This window comes from Halichoerus grypus, chromosome 2, assembly GCF_964656455.1.
Source record: "Halichoerus grypus chromosome 2, mHalGry1.hap1.1, whole genome shotgun sequence".
NCBI lineage: Eukaryota > Metazoa > Chordata > Mammalia > Carnivora > Phocidae > Halichoerus > Halichoerus grypus.
In genome coordinates this window covers 5601236-5623144 of record NC_135713.1, presented here as the reverse complement: position 1 = coordinate 5623144, position 21909 = coordinate 5601236, and the positions used below count along the sequence as shown (strand labels likewise).

At 46.2% G+C, this 21909-nt stretch overlaps 1 protein-coding gene across 2 annotated transcripts in view; it reads right to left on the bottom strand.

The window, feature by feature from the left end:
• Positions 1-21909, bottom strand: part of ADCY2 (adenylate cyclase 2) — a 397031-nt gene that overhangs the window by 353568 nt on the left and 21554 nt on the right. For both annotated transcript variants that reach the window (XM_078066548.1, XM_036104287.2), the window contains exon 2: positions 21455-21652. In XM_078066548.1, the coding sequence (XP_077922674.1) occupies positions 21455-21652 (198 nt within the window). The remainder of the gene's footprint in view (positions 1-21454; positions 21653-21909) is intronic.

Here is a 21909-nt window from a genome sequence, read left to right as displayed (position 1 = left end):
CTGTGGGAGGCTCTTGAATTATAAGTCTTTTCATGAAGAATATTTGACATCAATGAGGTTTCGATACATGTAACATACGTATATTCATATGTGTATGTAAGCATTTTAAGTCAGTATCTACAGTTCTTTATAAAAGGCTAACAAAAAACACTATATACAAGAAGCTCTACCAAGAGCCCATGATCTCTTCACAATTCTGCTTTCCCTGCGTGTTCAGGCCAGCAACCGAGAAATATGCTCCCAGGATCCAGGCAATAGTATATTTTGTAGCATTGATGGGCCTGAAAAAGGGGGAATGAAGAGATGACCCCCTTCCACTGCCCCTGGGTGAGCTGGCCAAGGGAAGGGCTTACCCTGTGCACGGGCTCTGGGGGTCCTGCAGCCCCTCCCCCACCAGGAGCTCCCCGTGGTGCTGAACAGCAGGGGGCAAGCCCCACAGCACAGAGCCACCACATATCCTTCAAACTCCCCACTGCGGCTCCTCCTAGAACCTCTGACTGCTTTTGCTTTTCACTTGGTGACAGCTGCAGCACTAGAGGCTTTATCAGTCATCAACTCTGCAAACTGACCCGTGCAGTGTATTGTACCCATTTTAAACAAGAAGAAACTGAGGCTCAAAGAAACTAAGGCACTCACAGCCAGTGAGGGGCAAAGCCAGACCTGGAGTCCGGGTGTTCCTGCTTGTTGTCCCCAAACCACCAGGCTGACCCCTCAGGCCTTCTCCTTGGCAGCTGTCCGGGAGACAGACCCTCACCATCCCGCTGATCACTGCAAACCCACCAGCACTCACCCCTCCCTCATCTCCCTCCCCTCCCTTCCCGGTAATACTCGCCACGCCCAACAAACTGTAACTGTAACTTAGTGCTCTGCTGCACAGTTCGTTTACTCTTTGCCCAGCTGGACTGTCAGCTCCAGGAGGCCAGCAGTGTTTGCCTCTTCTGCTCCCTATACCCTAACACCACGGCCTAGAAACAGGCACCTACAACAACAAACACAAGTTACTACAAATAGCTACTTGCTGAATTGAAGCGAGAAACAGTGAGAAGCAGAGAGATTTCCAAGAGCTCCTAAAATTTCAACAGTGGCCTTTATCTACAGAAATTCACCATTACTAAGTCACTTTATTACTTGTGTGGAAAAAAAAAAAATATCTGTCAACCTGAGGATATGGTTCATATCTAACAGGTATAGATGCCCAAGCTCTCTGTTTAATGGTGCTGGGCATGAGCCCCTCAGGGTTACGAGTGAGGCTGGAGCCGGGTTTGGCTACCGTGCTCTGGAAGGCACCATCCTGACTGCTGACCACACATGCACAGCCTCCCGTCCTGAAAATCAGGAAGAAACCTTAGCTGTTCCTTTAGCAGTTGACACATTCTCCAAATATTCCTAGGGCCTTTTTTTGTTTTCAACTGGAATCAGTCAGAAATATTTTTGGAATCTTAAGGAAAAGTTATTCATTTAATTAAGTAACAGCTTATCGGCAATGGGAGTGTTTCCAGTGCTTAGAAATGAGTGTCCTCATGCGCTCACCCATCCCTGCTGGCCAGACTCCAGGTCTGCGGGCGATTCCAATGACATCATCTGACAAAGGGACAGGTTCTCACTCTGGGGCATGTCTGAATAATGAGTGAAGGGGCATCCGGAAAAGAAGATACCAGCCGAAGCAAGCCTAGGTTTTCCTCCAATGGAGGGGAAAATGTTCTCATTGCAAAAACAATCATCCTTTCCCCTGTGCCACTTTTTATGGAGGGGACCTTAAATTGGTTGACTTGAGTTTTAGCCAGATGTTGATACTGATCCCCCAAGATCTCCAAGCGGCAGAGCCCAAGACTTTTGCCCAACATAACCTGCCAAAAGCAGTGACCTCACTGTGCAACAGTGATATTCCTCAGACTCTGTTGCAGCCTGAATAAAATGCCCAAGGAGAGTCATAACCCACCCACCTGGTTCTGGTCTGACCTTCAACACACATGCATGCAAGTGAATAGGGTTCTCAGGTAACCCAACACCCTCAAGAAGGTATTTGGTTAGCAGACAGGAGCATTCTCTGAGTAGCAGTAAAATCATAAATTGGCATTTTGGGTGAAAGTGAATTCCCCACAATCAGATCATCCTATAAAGCAACAAAAGAGACTCTGGACCCATGCAGACCTCCCACAAGACAGACACCCAAGAAATCCTAGCTGAAAAAACTGGCTCTTTATAATCATGATACTGGAGTACATCTTTTTAGGACCCTACTTCTACCCCATGAGGTTTAAGGACTCTGTGTTCTCCACCCCCCACCCCACTGTGAACTCACAAATAACCAGAGGCCACACCAGAGACCAGCAGATAGATGCCCTGCAAATGATAAAAGCATGTTTCCATTTTCAGTTCATAAGACAGCCCTGAAAGTCTGTGCTCATCCTTAAAGCATGCAGCATCCATCTGTCTCCTACTTAGCCTTGGTGACTTTGCATTTCCAACAAGGCAAGAAGTTAAGGATCGATTATCCTATCTAGATTCTGAGTTTCATCTTCCTCAAAGATGTCTGCAGCAGGAAGCTGACATGGAATTCAAAGCAGGAAATGTGGACCAAGTCCCTGCAAGCACCACACTGTGTCCTTGCAGTTAGACTATAGCATGTACTTTGAGAAGACACGCAAAAGACAACTGAAGGAGGAGAGTGGCAGGATTTTTATCAACGTACAATTATTTTATTTAATTTTTCCATGCTAAGGATACAATTGCCATCACATGGGTCAGCAGGAAAAACTGTTAAAAGATATAGCCATGTCGCACTCAGGAGCATGCATATTTCAAGGCCCAGATGCCTTCCTTTTAATCATTCTCATTATATTTTTTCAATCGTTTGGTTTGTGTGGTTTTGGGTTGTTGTTTATTTTTTTAGAATAGCTGGGAACCAACAAAAACAATTAATATTTAATTATAATAAGAACTGCTTTATAGGATTTAAGGATTATGTCCATAATCTCCCAAGTATTTATTCCAAATAAATGTAATGATGTCACCTTTTATTTATTATAAATGAGCATAATCTTTGAACACTTGATTGGGTTTTCATTCACTGTTAAATGCAGATCCCAGTGACCAAATCCCAACATCATTCAGTGTTACATTCCCTGGCATTTGTAAAGTGCTGTATAATGTTTTTTAAGTTTCAAAAATAGCACACTTCTTATTAAAACTAGTAACACTAACACAAATTTGGGGAGCTGGGGGAAAGGAGGGTTGATTTTTCATGATGGTGAACATCACATCGGAGGCTGTGGGGCAAGGGAGCAGTGGGTGGACAGGGCCCTCAGCTGCAAGGCAGATAATGGAGCTGGATTCTCAAAGCCAGCTGGCAAATGCCTGTCAAAGGCATGCCAAAAGCAGACTTATATTCAGTATGTCTGATATCTTTTTATTATTAAAATTTACTATAAAAGGTAAAAAAAAAAACCTAAAACCAGTAAAACAAGAATTTTTAAAAGTACAACAAATAATAGGACAGCCACCCATAAATCACCTTGTACACTGCACATGATACCCAATTGGCCCTGGATGCTATACTTTGACTTGTATTATGTATATTTAGGAAACACACGGACACTGGGGAAGTCAGAGCTACAATCTCCCTTTCCCATCCTCTTTCCTCCTTCCCCAGAAAAAACCAGGAGGCGAAGATCAGTAGGTCATCTGTGTTTTCATCTAATGGTTGTGCTCTGAAGTATTCAAAATGTAGACACATGTATTATCGGTATAATTTTGAGACTTCCTGCTTCACTCAACACTATGCTTTTAAGATTTATCGGTGTTGATATATGTAGATCTATTTTGCTCATTTGATTCTTAGTTAACATTTCATTCAGCGAAAACACTGAAATTGATTTATCCAGTCCCCCACTGATTTGTCCACATGCTTCCTTGGGCATGCACCGAAGACAGTCTCTTGTGTATTTACAGAACAATAACAACAACTGGGAGGGGTCTTCCCTTCTACAGTTCTTCATCACTTTCCTTTCATACTGTGTTCTGTTTTTTTTTTTTTGTCTGTTTGCTTTCTGCTTCCCATGGCTTATCTCATGGGTTCTCTATAACACTGTTTGATGAAGAGCATTCCCTCTACATTTTTATGAAAACCCCAATGATGTGCTTTCCTCATTTAGATTTTGATCCACCTAGAATTCAGATTTTTATCTAGAATGAAGGAGGCATCTGATTTTTTTCTGTAAGGTAATGGATTTCTTTCTTTTGTTCATTTATTGCTTGTATTCATTTTTCTGCCCACCAAACGGTCCACCCTGTCCAACCCCGTGCTAACTCCCCTCAGCTGCACAAGACAGGGTCTTTGTGAGCTCTCCCTCCGACACCTTGGTCTGTTGACCCATATCTGGGCTAAAAGGACAAAGTGAGATTTGATATTTTTTTTTATTTTATGATAATACACTCCCATTTATTTCCCTTCTACAAGAAAATAAGTTTGTCTACAAGAAGTGAAGGTTACTTCATTGTTTCACAACTTTTAGAGTAATACACCATAAAAACCTGTGTTTTTATGCTTCTCGGAATATTTGGTTCTTTAGCTAATTCCCCCATCAGGAGATAAAAAGGGTAATAAAAGTGATTTTTGCATATCAAGAGCATTACAAAAATACAGATGATGGACCTAGGTGTTCTGTATGTGTATATCGCGTTCAATAGAAAATATTATTTTAAAAACCAGGCTGAACAGAAACTGAATTTCAAATGACTCAGCAATTGATCTGCCCATCTTTTAAAAAGTTTAATAGGTAATCAATCTTTGCTCAAGGAATCATCTCCTCCTCAGACTTGATAAAAATGGAAATACTGCCAATCTCTTAGAATGACTTTATTCTCCTTAAAGATTCTCCCTCTCCCTTAGCCATTACAAAGGCAAGGAGGGGACATGGCCAAGAGCTGGTGAGCCAACACGTCTGAATGCAAGGAAAGAGGGAAGTAGCAGTGGGTTCCACCCTAGATCTGCTACATGTTTTTTACAAGTCATAAAATCTCTGTATCGATAATGTGAAACGGACTATGTGAAAATTTGCGTGCTACAAAACCTCACATGCTATTTCCCCCCTTTACTGAGGTAAAATGAGTGGGGGCACCTGGCCAGCTCAGTCGGTGGAGCGTGAGACCCTTGATCTCGGGGTTATGAGTTCGAGCCCCACCCTGGGTGGGAGATTACTTCAAAAAATAAAAATAAAATCTTTTAAAAAAAGTAGGTAAAATTGGGTTGTAAGGATCTGTTATCCATCCAAACTACAAGTCCTTTGTCAGGTATGATGTATGTTTTGTACCTGTTTTTCCCGGTCTGCAGCTCACATGGTCACTTTCTTCACAGTGCCTTTGAATAGTAAAAGTTTTTAATTTTGATCAAATCCTATCGATGGGTTTTTTCCCCCCCATTTAACAGGTCACAATTTTTGGTGTTCTATTTAAGAAACAGCTTTCTACGGGGTGCCTGGGTGGCTGAGTCGTTAAGCGTCTGCCTTCAGCTCAGGTCATGATCCCAGAGTCCTGGGATCGAGCCCCACATCGGGCTCCCTGCTGAGCGGGGAGCCTGCTTCTCCCTCTCCCTCGCTCCCCCTGCTTGTGTTCCTGCTCTCGCTATCTCGCTCTCTGTCAAATAAATGAATAAAATCTTTAAAAAAAAAAAAAAAAAGAAAGAAACAGCTTTCTAACCCAAGGGTACCAAGATCCTTTCATGTTTTCTTTTGCAAGTGTCATAGTTTTAGAACTATATTTTAAGTCTACAATCCATTTTCAGTTAATTTTTATGCACTGCATGAGCTCAGGATGGAAGTTCATTTTTTGCACACAGATATGCAACGTTTTCAGCAGCTATTGTTGAAAAGCTTACACTTTCCCCATTGAACTGGCCTGGAATACAGTCAAAAATACATTGACTGTGTATATATGTGGGACTATTTCTGGACAAGCTATTGAATCCCACTGGTCTAAGTGTCTGTTGTTTCATGAATATTACACTATGCTGATTACTGTAGTTTTATAAGATGTCCTGAATCCAGTAGGGTAACCTCTCCATGCTCTGCTTTCTCAAATTTGTTTTGACTATCCTAGGGGTTTTGCATGTCCATCTACATGTTAGAATCTGCTCGTTATTCCCTACAAAAAAGCTTGCTGGAATCTTCACTAAGATCACACTGAACCTACAGAGGATGAATTTGGGCAGGACTGGCAACTGAACAACAAGTCTTTGGGTCCATGAACAGACTCTGCCTCTCTCTACATATTCATTTCTTTAATTTCTGTCAATCTTTTAGTTTTCTACGTAGAACAGTTATACACATTTATTCAAATTTATTCCTAAGTATTTTATATTTTTGATGCTATATTAAATGGCTTTTTTTTTTTTTTTTTTAGTTTCTGATTGGAAGGTTCTAATATACAGGAATACAGTGTATTTCTGTATCTCAACCTTGTAAACTGCAACCTCACTAAAGCCACTTACTTGTTCTGGTAGTGTTTTCAGGTTCCACAGGATTTTCAATACAGACCAATATTCCATGCACACATAATGCAGGCCACATGTATAATATTAAGGTTTTTAGCAGTCACATTAAAAGTAGGTAAATTTGATTTTAATAACACATATTTATCATATTTAGCCTACTTTTCCCAAAATATTATCATTTTATCATGTAATGAGTTTTAAAAATTATTAATAGTTTACATTCTTTTTTTCATACTTGGTATTTAAAAGTAAGTATTTACACTTGGGAGCATCTCTTAATTCAAAACACGGAAATGCTCCTTAGCAACATGTGGCTCGAGTCTACCATAATGGACAGTGTGCATGTGCGCAACACCCCCCCACACACACACACAGTAACTCGACATCTTATTTTCTAGTCTGCATGTCTTTTACTGCTTCCTCTCGCCGTCTACACCAGCTAGGGTGTCCGTACAAGGCTGAGGAGACATGGCAGGAGTGATCATCCTGACTTTACTCTGGATCGCAGGGGGACGGCGTTCAGTCTTTCACTATCAGGAACCATGCTACACTTTTTCACAGTTGTCTTGAGTCAGCTTGAGGTGGTTCCTTTCTATTCCTAGACTGCTGAGTGACGCTCCATGAATAGGTGTCGAATTATGTCAAATGCCTCCTCTATATCTCCAGAAATGAGAGTAGAGTGTTTATTGAAATGATCTGTTAATGTGAGGAATCACACTAATTGATGCTTTTAATGTTAAACCAACTTTGAATTCTTGAGATAAACTCCATTTGGTCATGCTATACTTTACATATAAAATATATGAATATATATAGTATATATTTTATTTTCTTTTTCATGATAGTTTTGGTCTTAGTTTTCTTTCCTTGTAAGGCCTTTGGTTTTGGTATGAGTAATGGCAGCCTCATGACATGAGTTGGGGAATGTTCCCTCTTCAATTTTGTGGAAGAATTTGTGTAGTATTGGGATTATTTTTTCCTAAAATTTTGGTAAGAACTCACCAGGAGAGACATCTGAACCTGAATTTTTTTTGTGGGAAGATATTTAACTACATATTCAAATTACTTTATACATATAGGGCTATTCAGGTTATCTGTTCCTTCTTAAAGGAACTCTGTTAGTTTGCTTTCCAAGGAATTTTTCTATTTCATCTAGACTGTGGGATTTATCGGCAAAAAACCGTTCATAACATTTCTTTAGCTTTTAAAGACTGGAACCTATAGTGACTATCCCTCTCATATTCCTAAAATTGGAAATTTCATCTTATTTCATGATTTCTGATCAGTCTACTTAGAGGTTTATCAATTTTATTGACCATCTCAAAGAACCAGTTTAGTCTCACCGATTTTTCTCTATTGTGTTTCTGTTTACAACTTCATTGTTTTCTGCCCCTTTGTTTAATTTCTTTTCTTCTAATTTGCACTACCTCTTTTAGTTTCTGAAGGTGGAAGCCTAAGTGACTGATTTGAGCCCTTCACCTTTTGTAGTATAAATAATCAATAAGTTCCCTCCAAGCACCATTTAGGGTGCATCCCCCAAGTTGTGAGGCATCACATTTTCATTTCATTCAGTTCAACATACTTTCTGATCCCCCTTGTAATTTCTTCTTGGACTCATGGGCTATTTAGAAATGTGTTGTTTAGTTTGCAATTACTGATTGATTTTCCAAATGTCTTTGTGTTACTGATTTCTATGGAAGTCCATTAGGGTCGAAGGACATACTTTGTATGATAGTAACCCTTTCACACTCGAGGGGACTTTTACAGTCAAGAATATGTTCTATCTCAAAAAATGTTCCATATGTGTTCAAAGGAATATAAAAGCTCTGTGTTGTTCGGTGGGGTATTCTATAAACACCAATCAGATCAACCTGTTTGGTAGTACTTTCAAAATCTCCTGTATCTTTGTTGACTTTCTTTCTTATTGTCCCATCAGTTTGGGAGAGTGGTGCAAACTTTGAGTAAGACTGTGGATTTTCACGTCACCTATTTTGAATCTCCTACGAGGTGCACAAGCATTTGAAACTGCTAGGTCTTGATGAACAGATTCCCTTTACATCAGGGAATGTTCCTCTGTCACTGGCACCTTGCTCTTCCAGGCCCTGTGCCAAGAATCATTCCAACTGCTCTTTCCTGAAGGTTCTTTCTTGGACACTGTAGGTTCCTTCCACTGTATGGGCTAATTGGTGCTTAGGTGGAGACTTCACAGGACCATCTACAAGTCTCCAGAGCTTTCTCCTTTCTCTCTCTCTCTCTCTCTCTGTAGCTCTCTCATCGCTCCTCTTTGGTTTCCTGTCCTGAGAATTCCAATGTCTTTACCTTCCTAAACTCTGAACTCTGTTTCTTCAACTTCATGAAACTGCTGAGCTTTGTTCGGATTCTGCCTCCCTGTCAGGGCCTGGAGGTGCTCTTGAGGAAGGAAGCTGGGGCAATCATAGGACCCCTCCCCCTTTTGTTTCCCTTCCTATAAAGGTCACTTCCCTGTAGTATCCCTTAGCCAGGGTCTCAGAACCATCGTTTCATGTATTTTGTCACATTTTTCAGTTGTTTAAGGTGGGAGGGTAAACTGAGTCTCTATTACTTCATCGGCGTTTAGAACTGGACATTTGAAATGCCGTCCTCTTTTGAGTAGAATTATCACACGGATGATTTTAAAAGTATGCTTATTAATCTCAGCTCTGAATTTATGAGACAGCAAAATTGCTAAAACCAGCTTACGACAAAATAAATGTAACACAATCTATACTCAGAGAGAGTGGTATATATTAACAGAACCTCAAGAATGAAAGCTGCTCTTTAAAACAAAAGCTGAATTTAAACAAGCTGATGAAAGCAGTCATCAATCATGTGTGGTGGAGCTGAAACGTTTCTTTAGCAAAAAGATTCCACCTTCAGCTTAGGACGGTTTTCTCTTCTGGGTTTTTGGGTTTTTTCCCCCCAGCAGTGACAAGCAACCCTTTTGAGATCTCTCCTAATTTCTCCCATCTTCTCTTCTCACTGATTTCCTCTGAGGTGTGGACCACTCCCCACACCGGAAGGATGCTCGTGTCCCACCAGCATCATCCCCTCCCTGAAGCAAAGCTGGGGGGCAGGAACAGCAAGCAGCCTCACACCACCATCAACCTACTACCAGCACTTGGAACTCCAAGCCTTCAAAACGGGGACCACATTGCAGCTCCCCCAGCCCCGGGTGCTAGCGCACACAACTGGGCAGCCACACAGGACCCGTGCTTAGAAGGCACCAGCGGGTCTAATGCCCTGGTGAGACTGTGTTGAAATTCATAACACACTTTGAACCAGGGGCCCCGCATTTGCATTTTGCACAGGGCCCACGTACCATGTAGCAGCTGTGAGCGTGGACGAGGTAATGTGTGTTTTATGTCCACCATGAGCAAGTAGAAATAAGACCCACAGCTCCTCTCATCTCAGTTCCCTCGCACTTCATATGGGTTAAATCGTGTGCCCACACCAAATAAATAAATAAATAAATAGAGAGAGAAAGAGAGAAGGAAAAAAAAAGACATTTATGTTGAAGTCCTAACCCCAGTACCCCAGAACGTGGGCTTATTTGGAAACAGGGTGACTGCAGATGTAATTAGTGAAGACGAGGTCATACAAGAGTAGGCTGGCCCCCAGTATGACTGACGTCCCTACAGGGAAACAGCCGTGTGCTGACAGACAGACCCAGGGAGAACACCACGTGAGGACAGAGCTGAGGTTGGTTATGTAACTGCAATCCGAGGGATGCCCATGATTGCCAGCCCACCACGAGAAGCTGGCAAGACGCAAGGAAGGATTCTCCTCTGATGTCAGAGTGAGCACGGCCCTGCCACACCTTGATTTTAGACCTGTGGCCTCTAGAACTAGAGGGCAATACAACTGTACTGTCGCAAGCCACTCAATTTGTGGCACTTGGTTCTGGCAGCCCTGAGACACTGATACGGCACTGAACTCTGCAAATGGCCCCAAGCTGCACGTTCACCCAGGGGCCGAAGTCAGCTCACCCTTCTTGGGGAACGTCTTCTCTCCTAAAGCGCTCTGGAGTACTCCCGGTGCCATCCCGGCACGTGGCCTCAAGCTTTACAGCAGCCACGAGGAGCCACGACTCCCAAGTGCATCTTGGAGGGTGACAGCCAGTCCTGGCAGCTGTGGGTCTCATCAGGGGGTCCGAGCACACCCCAAGAACAGAAAGAAATGACCTTTTCTGCAGTGGTGAAGCTGAGATGCAGAAATTATTATAAACTCCATTCTGAGGCCATAAAGTCTAAAAAGTAAATGATGTGAATCTCTGGAAAATGTTTTATTCTTGCTATCATCCCCAGCAGGGAACACAAACCTCTGGACTAAAATACTTAGAAGGAAGACTCCAATTGGCCAGAGCAGGGCTTAAAAGCATTAAATAGACCATCTTTAGACAGAACTGGACCCCTCCTCCTCCCCCCTGCCCTCCCCACCACTCTCCCTGCTCCTCACCCTGCACCTTATCAACCCTTCCCAGCGACTGGTACTCTGCCTGCCCCTCTGCATCCAGCACTGGGTGCCGGGCAGGGGGTTAGAAACAGACACATAAAGCCCCAGCCTGGAGCTGGTGACACACTGGACAAGACATACAGGAGTCCATCAGAACCTGGAGCACCTGAAAATACTTAAGTCCATTCTACAAATAAGAAAATTACATTCAGAAGATATACATACACACACACACACACACACACACACACACACACACACACATATAAAGAACTGCAAACAAAGAATGAAAGGAAAAATCTCATGGTAATTATATAAAATACAGTATTCACCTGTTCTCCCCAATTATTTGTTTACCCTGAATCTACAAATTTACTGTAGAGTCTCCTCCCTGCAAACTTCTTATTTGATTTGGGGGTATATATCTCACTCCTTTCCTTGAGTTGGGTGAGGATGGGATTAGTGGCTGCTGAAAAAAGGAAATCTGAAATACTAAATGCTGGGGAAGCTGAGGGAGGTGTTGCTTAGCAACTCTTAATAGGAAATAATTTAAACTCTGGATTTATTTTTTCCTGAGAACTTGCTGCTCCAGCCTGGAGTCTAGAATTCACTCCCCTTCATGCTGGCAGCTCCCAGGCAAACACGCCTGGGCGCGCACGGCCCCCACCTGACGGTGACAGGTTGTATTATTCACCGGTTCCCACGTTTCTTTGGATATAACAACCGCGTCCCACTCGATTACAAGCACAAAGTAGCTGGAGTTCCATTACAAACACAACCTTTCATGAAGTCATTCACAAACACTGAATGCGGTAAGCTCTCACTCAGCCAAAGTGTCTCCATTTAAGCCGAGGCAATAACAGATGTTTTGGAAGTCCACAGAACATTCTTCCTCCCTTGTAAAATTCTAGCTCTTTCACGAAAACACGACAAATTCCAGATGGCAGTCATGATTTCTTTCCACTTCACGTTGACTTCTCCAGGTGGTGCTTCCCGATGCCCTGAGCTGCACACATAGCACCAGCATCCTGGTGCTGGTGCCCCCCCGCCCCCTCCGGAGCACGAGAGCCATCCTACACAGACTTCAAATAGGATCACAAACAGAACCCAGAGCCAGAGCAGCTCGGGGAGAAGCTGTACCAGGCTAGACTGGACTCTGAGCCCTGAGCTGGCATCCTGGCAAATGCCCTCCCAGGGCCCTTGGAGTCTGATGGGTTCTTCCTATAGGGAAGAAAGAGCCTCTCTGCAGGTATTTAGGAGCTAAGAACCAACCAGATGAGAAAACCAGCAGAAAGAAGTGAAATTACAAGGAATCTATAAGGAAGCGATGTTAACCTCAGCATAAAAGCAATCATTAATTCCCAAACAATAATACTGACTCATATATGTACATGGACATTTATTTCTTGAGTCAAGTATGTCCCATTTCTCTTGTTGATTCATCTGATGAATGAAACATACATTCCCCTCAACTGGGAATATCTGCTAACAATTTGAAACAATTTTACGGCATCTCTAAGTACCAGCTCCCTCTCCGTGAAGTTTTTCCAAATAACATCTAACCCAAAAGGGGTTCAGATAGAACAATTCAGAATTCCCAAATATGTCCCTTCCTCATCACAATAATCTGTTGTTTGCCAAGGTAGGACAGGAAACACCCCACATCCTCAATGACAAGGAGCACAGGGTGATGATGCATGGTGACCATGGTGCCAGAAAGCTATATTCAGATTCTGTCTTCCTAGCTGTGTGACTTTGGGAAGGTGGCTTAACCTCTCTGGGTTTTCATTTTCCCACCTGCAAACTACAAGTAATAATGGTACTTACTTCAGAGGGTGGTAGAGATCAAATAAGTTATGGATAAAGTCATTGAATACTGCCTGGCATGGGGAAGGAGAAGTGTTTTCTATCACTATGATGGTGGAGGAGGCAAGCAGACAGCAGGGTACATGTATGCTCATTCAGTGTCTCCACAGGGCTCTGCAGTGTGATCCCCACATATGTGACCCTGGCTGCGTGCTGGGAACGGAGCCCTGAACAAACACGTTTCCAAGACCACTCGGTCTGTAAAATGTATACTGATGTGGGCGTGGGGTGGCAGAGATATTCCAGAAGTGCAAAGAGAGAATGGCGGTGCGTGCTTTATTTCCAGACAAGAGTTTAATTAAGATGCCCATCTTTGGGACCCAGGACCATGCTCCTTAAAGAAAAGCACAGGAGGAGAAAGACAGGAGGAGGCAGAGAGATTGTTCTGGAAACCCCGACAGACTGGTCTATTCGGGCAAGGTCGGGGCTCTGGCTGGGGAAGCCCAGGGAGGGTCGCAGTGGGTTCTCAGCGCACGGCACAGCCAGTATGACGGTCCCCTCACTCCGGCTGGGAACTGACAGTGGGGAGAATACAGACATGCCACCTCCACGCGAAACCACCAGAAATGTGCAGGATCTCAAAATAACTACACTTCAGGCTGGGTCCAGCTGCGATGCACTTCCTTAAAATTCACATTTTGTCAGTACATATTCTGCCATTAAAATAACAACAATACATCGTTTGAAAAACACTCATCTTTTGCTGCTAAAGGAGATAATTATTGGCATTACTTTTTAATTCTTCTCAGAATTAAAACCTTTTTCATAGTGAGTGTAAAATGCCCTCCGAGAAGCCTCCCTGGTGCACAGAAGCTTAGAGAAGGGAGCCTTGAATCCTGAGGCTCAATCTCCCTGAGCTGGATTTCTCTTTCCGTTCACATGCTACTCGGCTCTCCCGATGGTAAAGAAATTTCTTTAGCAGCGTTCCAAGGGACTGCGCTGAAGGAAAAGCAAACCAATTCTCACAGCCTATAAGAAGCTGTTCTTTCCTTTCATTTTTCCTGCTTTTAATTAAAAAAAAAAAATAGATGTTTGCACACTGATGTCCTACTTTTGTAAGCAAACATGCGGGCACATGCTGAATGTCTGGTGTCCTTTTAGGCAATGTGATCAAGGAGCTGTCTTCTTCCTGGAGCGAACTGCTAGCCTTTCAAGTTGGCGGTAATTTAACAAATCTATACAATAACTTCAGCAAGGTCTCCCTGCCAAGGCTCAAACGGGGTTGTCAGGAATGGAAGCATTCACTTAACTCTATTCAATGAGCTGTTAGGATGAGGGAAGCAGAAAACGGGAGACAAATGCAAATACGACTCTGCTGTCTTGTCCTCACTTGGCCAAGCCAGCGTCTGTCTGCCTAGATGCCAGCCATGTGGGGGACCGCCCTCCTGCCACCTTCTCAACGGTATTCCCATCCCAGAGGGAGGGTCCTAAGTCAGGGCTATCAGCGGAGCTGATGAAATGCATTCACTCTTGCCAGAAATCCATTAACTAAAACATCATCTAAAAGCTCGGGCTTCCCAAGTAAATCAAAGCATTACGAAAACGCATCCGGCAAAACTTCCTCGATGTCACTAACGCAGGAGCCCAAAAGAAGCACTTCCGTTACTCAAACAGGCAGAGGCATACCCAGCTGCCCTGACGTACGAACGTGCGCTCATGATGCTCTTTGTCTACGTGGCCACGCGTGCAATCGTCAGGTTATCTTCTCTTCGTGTTCGTATGAATTTATTCCAACAGGATATTCACACACCGGAATGCATCCAATTCCTGATAGACGCTGGTTTCAAAGAGCATCAAAACCTCCAGGGCATACATTTAATTCCAAGGTGGACTTGCAGTTTAAATATCAGTCGACATCAAGAGCAGCTACGGGAACCTCAGACAGCAGACACCCGAGCACCAGGCCACGCAAGACGGATGTGGCTTCTGGCAATCCACACAGGGAACGGGGTGTCTTCCCGTGAAATCAGAGCTGTCATGAGTGGAACCGTGTCCCTCAAGAAGGGTATGTTCGAGTCTTACCCTCCACCCCGTACCTGTGAATATGATCGTATTTGGAAACAGGGTCTCTGCAGTTCTCATCAATTGAGGATGAGGTCATCACGAGAAGACCTAAGTCCAGTACGATGGGCGTCCTGACAAGAAGGGACCGACAGACAAGAATGGAGTGTGACTGGAACGGTGTGTCTATAAGCCCAGGAACGCCAAGGACTACCAGAAATCACACATGGCTGAAAGAGGCAGGAAGGCTCCTCCCCTAGAACCTGCAGAGGGAGAAGAATGGCTTTGCCCATACTTCCATGTCAGACTTCTGGCCCCAGCGCTGGGAGACACTCTCTGTGAACCTCGCTAAGCCTCTTCCTCTGGGACTGACCTCTCACTGCTCTCAGGACAGCAGTGGCCCCTGTCCCAGAGGTTCTGGGACAGGGGCCACTGCTATGCTGTGAAAACTGCATGGGCATGTGCCGAACAGGGAATGATACACCTTGTACTCGTGGCCACTGGTTTCTTAAAAAAAAAATAAAATAAAAATGATCCCACTTCAGGTAGTCAGCTATGACAGATGTTGGTGGGGATGCAGAGAAAGGGGAACCCTCCTACACTATCGGTGGGAATGCAAGCTGGTGCAACCACTCTGGAAAACAGTATGAAGGTTCTTCAAAAAGTTGAAAATAGAGCTACCCTACGACCCCGCAATTACACTACTGGGTATCTATCCCAAAGATACAAATGTAGGGATCCGAAGGGGTACATGCACCCCAATGTTTATAGCAGCAATGTCCACAATAGCCAAACTGTGGAAAGAGCCAAGATGTCCACCGACAGATGAATGGATAAAGAAGATGTGGTCCATATATACAATGGAATATAATTCAGCCTTCAGAAAGGAATGAGATCTTGCCATTTGCAACGACGTGGATAGAACTGGAGGGTGTTATGCTGAGCGAAATAAGTCAATCAGAGAAAGACATGTATCATATGACCTCACTGATATGAGGAATTCTTAATCTCAGAAAACAAACTAAGGGTTGCTGGAGTGGTAGGTGTTGGGAGGGATGGGGTGGCTGGGTGATAGACATTGGGGAGGGTATGTGCTATGGTGAGCGCTGTGAATTGTGTAAGACTGTTGAATCACAGACCTGTACCTCTGAAACAAATAATACATTATATGTTAAAAAAAAAAGAAGAAGAAGAAGAAGATAGCAGGAGGGGAAGAATGAAGGGGGGGAATCGGAGGGGGAGACAAACCATGAGAGACTATGGACTCTGAAAAACAAACTGAGGGTTCTAGAGGGGAGGGGGTGGGAGGATGGGTTAGCCTGGTGATGGGTATTAAAGAGGGCACGTTCTGCATGGAGCACTGGGTGTTATATGCAAACAATGAATCATGGATCACACCAAAAACTAATGATGTAATGCATGGTGATTAACATAATAAAAAAAAAAAAAACGATCCCACTTACTTCCCCTAACAGAACAGAGAAAACAAATACCTTCTATAAGCCTCTACAAATATTCAGGTCAACACTGCTTAAGTATTTTTGAACCACTTAGGAAAATAAGATGGAAAACAGCAGCACTGTGCTCTTTGCCTACCATTTAATCAACGGGAAAGAGCCCGGCGAAGGGCGTGCTGGCAAACCAGCCAAGTCGGAGGCGCGCCCACAGGTCGTCTGTCTCAGACACAGGTGCCCCCGCAAAGCAGGGGGGCCACAGACCCTGCGACGTACCGCCAACTTCACTGGGGGTTGCTGGGACCATCAAGAACATACCGTTCTGAGGTCCTCCCCACCCAGGAGGCAGCTGCATGGAGCAACCGTCCGCGGGCGGGAGGCCAGCGGCGCAGGGTGGAAGGGGACATGGAGAGGGGCCTGATCTAGTGGAAGTCAACGTCAAAGACGGCGGGCAGGAGGGCACACCGCCCCAGGCCTCCTCTTCTCCCTTCTGCTCGACCCCCCACGACGCCGTCCACACCACGCTGCCGACCCTCCCTGGGTGCCTGCCACCCTTCTGCGCGCCCGGCCTTCCTCAGGCCACACGCTGATCAGGACGGACAACCCGCGGCACAACTCGCCTTCCTCGGGTTCACTGAAAGGTGCCCTGCGGCACAGCACTGGGCCACGCGAGGGCTCCTCAGGCCTGGCGCCCCCGACGCGTGGGGCTGCCCTGCCCACTGCAGGACGTCGAGCAACATCGCCGGCTTCTCCCCCCTGGATGACAGGAGGATGCCTGCAGCCGGTGGGACAATCAGGGCTGTTTCTGGACGTGGGCTACCGTCCCCTGCGGGTGAAATGGCTCCCAGCAGAGAAGCACCGTGCCGCGGAAGGGAGGCCTCTAGCGTCGGGTCCCCCGCGCTGCAATGTGCTGCTCCATCACCAGCCACTTGGCCGTGAGCAAGGTCCTTCTCATGCTGTGTCTGTTTCTTGTAAAGCAGGGGTGTGACAGTGTCCACCTCAGGGAGCAACGTGGGGTAAGTGAGGTCATGCAGGAAGGGCACGCAGAGCAGGGCCAGGCCCCGTCCTCACGACGCGCATGCGGTCGCTGATACTCTGTGCTGGGCACTGGAGATGCTGATAGCGAGGCTCTGTACTCAGATCAGCCGTAGGGAGAAGCATCAGCCTCGCCCAGAGAGAGGCCTGCCCTCTGCCCTGGGCTCTAGCCATCTCTACAGCCCCGGAAGGTCTCTGTGGCCCGTGGGCTTTGGCCAGCAGAGAGAGTAAAGGGGACGTGGAGAGGGGCCGGATTGGGCTGGATGGCTCAGGAAGGGGCCTCCTCGGGGCCGCGCAGGATCCGTGGTGTCTCTAGAAGTGCTGGAGACCACAGCTCTCGGGCCGAGCTCCAGGGCTGCAGGCTAATGGTCAGCCCTGCCGGCCGCAGGTGACTGAGCCCCAGCAAAATCCGTGGACACAGAGGCTCGGCCCGGCCGCCCCGGTAGCTGATACTCGGCGCCTGGAGCCGCACGTAGCAGCCGAGAGCACTGCCGTCCGCGACTCTGCGGGGAGACAACACGGAAGCTCCAGAGTCGGGAGTTTTCCTGGACGCTTCCCTTGGCTGATGTTGGTCTGTCCTCGTTCCTTGCAGTAAACCACAACCATGACAGGCTGCAGTGGGTTCTGGGGGTCCTCCCGACAAGTCATCAAACCTCGGGGTGGTGGGTGTCAGTGGGGAGGGGTCCCATGTGGACTGTGCCTGCCGTCTACGCAGGCTCACTGCCGCGTCTCCTTACGGCGGGACGGTGGACCGACCACCTGCCGGTGGGACTCCTTCCTGGAGCACACCTCCTCAAGCACCGTGAACCTCCCGCCACACTTCTTCAAGTCTAGTGCTCCCTGGGGGGCGACATTGGTGGTGCTGGTGTTGAAAGATGTGAGGCTTCGGTTAACAGGACAGAATAATTTCATTTTAAATCACTGCACTGAACGTTTGGGGCAGGATTTCAAACCCCAGAGGAGGAACGGGCCCAAGTGTCCCTCTTCTGGCAAGGCGTGTGAGGAGAGGGAGACACCTGGCCAGGCCCCCAGCTTAGGCACAGTGGCCAAAAGAGCTGCGACCCCCGGGCCTGGCGGGGGCCTTTCCCAAGCATGGAGCGGACACAGCTGTGCTCCAAGAAACGTGCCCAGGCCGCGAGCTGGGCCAGCTACCCCGCCGGCCACGCCAACAGGGCCGAGGCTCTGCACACTAGGTCTGCCCAGGCCGTGGCGGCGCGGGAAAGGCAGCCGGAACCCGGGGGTTACGTGGGGAGCAGGAGCTGAGAATGTCCCGACTCAAGAGGAGCTTGGAAACAAGGCCGTCAAAGCACACAAAAATAACCAACCCTGAGACATTTGACCAACAAACTCGACACCTGGGAGAGATCGATCCTGAGGAAACGGGAAGTAAGAGGACTCTGAAACAAGTACGTTTAAGACACTCCAGGAGATTTTTAAAAAGCAGGTGGGGAGCAGCAGTAAAACCAAAAGGAATGTCAAAAAACCAAAAGGTAAAAACAGAACAAGTGGATACAAAAAAAAAAAAAAAGAGAAAGAAAGAAAGAAAGAAAGAAAATCCAGCAACCAATCTGGAGATGAAGAACTATAGCCTCGCATTAACGACAACACGGAGCGAGCCTGCTCTTGGCAGAGGGCTCGAAGACACGAAGAGCCAAGACAGGCACGACCCCCCCCCGCCCCGGGAGCTTCCGTCCTCAAAGGGGGGCACAGTCAGTCATCGTAGGTGCTACGGAAAACCTGCAGCAGGGTGAGGGGTGTCGTCAGATGGGGGGCACCTGGAGGTCGGGGAAGGCTGCCCTGACAAGGTCTACAAAGGTACACGGGAGCCACACAACCCATGGGAGAAGAACGTTCCAGACAGGTCGGGGGTCCTTATCCTCATAAATTGGTTCTACTGAAATTGTAATAATAAAAACAAAGCAAACATTACGGGTGAAGTTACAGATGCTGTAGTTATGTTGGAAACGGGTCTGAGGCCACTTGCATCCCATGATTCTGCATGACAAGTCCTGGCTGATACAATTAGAAAATACAATACATGCAAATAGAGTTAATTAAGGACTGGAAAGGGAGAAAAAAATTCTCTTAAATTATCTTAAGATGATAATACTGTCTATATAGATAAGCTGAGACCCTCAGATAGACTAACAGAGCTAATAAGAATTCACCAAGATTGCTGAATACAGATTAATATAAAAAACAACAGTATTCTTATGCATCAATGTTAACCAAATAGAAAAGGTAATTAGAAAAAAAATCCTTTTCATAAAACAAAAAAAAATGTTAGGTACCTAAGAACAAGTCTAAGTAAAATGACTACCGATTTTATGAAGGGAAAAAAAAAAAAAAGTCTTCAGACATAAAAGAAAACCGTAATTATTGGACGGACATACCACATCATTCCATGGAAAGGCTCAATACAATATGATAGCAAATCTCTGGATGTTTTTTATAGTATCCTCTTATTATTTCCTAGACGCTTCACATCATTCAAAGCAAAAACTAAGAAATTCCATATAATTTAAATCCAGATCTCAACTGGAGTTTTCACTGAACACGACGAACTGATTCTGTAGTTGATACGGGAAAGCAAGCTCAGAGAATTCGGAACAAAAGGAAAACAGAAGAACAAAGAAAGGATCCTTGCCCTTCCAGACAGTAAGGCCTCTTGAAAAGCCATATCGTTAACCAAGGTGGCGCTGGTGCACGCACAGGCCCCTGGGGGGGCCGCTGTCGGCTGGCGCCCCGTTTCTGTCCCATGTGCGCCGGCTGAAGGCGGGAGGGACAGCGTGTGCCCTGGAACGCGGCGGGGTGAGGCCAGAGCGTGGCGTGTGGACAGAGGGGAGCTGGGGCCAGGAAGGAGCTGGGATCCTGGGGTGCATACCCAGCCCTGCCAGAGGCCTGAAGGGGACCGTGATGGGGACACTGGCCGGGGAGCCTCCCTGACCAGGGGAGCCTCTTCACGGAGCTGCAGGAAAGGACAGGGCCACCACCGCCTCTTCTGTCCATGATAACAGTGTCCTTCAGAGCCAGAGAGACCAAGAGGAGTTCACCTAGTCCAGGCTCTCCCTTTGCAAGAGAAACTGAGGCCAAAACGGGATGATGGCTTGGCTGAGGCCACGAGACCACTTCTTAACAGAACCCGCTGGAAACCTCCCCTTTGGGCTCACTCAGGGCTCTCTCCAACTATGGCATACCAGCAATGCTCTCCTCCTTGACCTGGCACTTGAGCCCTTCTGTGCACGGCCATCTTGAATCTCTCTTCTCCTCTGGCCTCTCCAGCAATTCTCCCTCACTGGTCTTGGTCTCCTAATGTCTTCTCCTCTCTCCACTTCTGGCTCCTGGTCCTCTCCTACCCACCCCTCACTCTGGAGTCCCCACCAACTCTGTGACAGCCCGCGCAGTGCCCAATGCACTCTCTTCCTGGATGGCTACAGAACCCCGTGGCTTTGATTAAGAGCTTGAAGCTAGGCAACTTGTATATCATACCTGTAGCCCAGCCCTGCACCCTAGGCAACCCAGGGCTTACTCGGGCAGTCCAGAGCATGCACCCACATGGCAGCACACAGAGGGGAGTCCTAAAGAGCTAACATCCTCCAGGTGTAGTGATTTCCTAAGCCAAGAGCCTCCCAGGGTCAACATGGAGAACCATGGGTTCCCAACAGGTGCATGAAACCATCCTATTGATATGACAGAATCAGGTTGATATAAAATCAGCGTCACAGAAGTCTGTGTGTAAGGAGGAAGATCTAGTAATTGACAAAGAGTCCAAGGCAACAACCAGTGTTTGAGAGTTACAGGTAAGGCTCCGATCCCGGAGGGATCCTGGCATAATAGAGAACTCAGGGACCAGGAGAGCATGCAGCCAAATGCAATATGAGGAGTATATCCAGACCCAGCCATCTCAACCAAGCGACAAGGTGAGACTAGGCCCACGCCCTGGCAGCTGGCAGGTCTGAGAAGTCCAAATGGGCGTCGGTCGAGTGACTTCACCCACGGGGCACCGCTAACACAGCTAGTTCAAAAGACCTTCTCAGCCACAGGTCTCCTGTTTCCAGTTTAGGGCCAGGTTTGCGGAACCAAGTATGTCATCAATCAAGCGCATAAAGAAAACACAAAAGACGTTTGAACACCTTACCTGGTCCCAGGGGGAGACGGTGCCTCCAAAGCACATGAACAGGTACCCCATGGCCACGAGACATATCCATATCACCAAGGAGAAAAGGCGGAGCAGCTTCTTAAACACGGACTCGATGCAGACGAGGACGAATATCGCAAAGAAAATCGCCAGGGCTGTCGGGACTGTTATTAAAAATGCCACGTGGTCTTCAACTTCCTAAGAGGAAGGAAAATATGGCAAAGGCACAATTTAGCAACACGGTGATACCCACGGTTCATGTCCTCAAATGCCATCAACATTAATCAATGTCAAGTAGATCGAGTTGTAAAAAATTATTCCAGAAGGAGAAGAGTTTGAACGTCTGAAAATTTAAATTTCCCATTAAATCACTATGTTTCTCTATAGAAATAACCCAGTATTGTATATTTAAATTATGCAAAACAGCTACACCATCAAATTTAGATTTTCCCTGA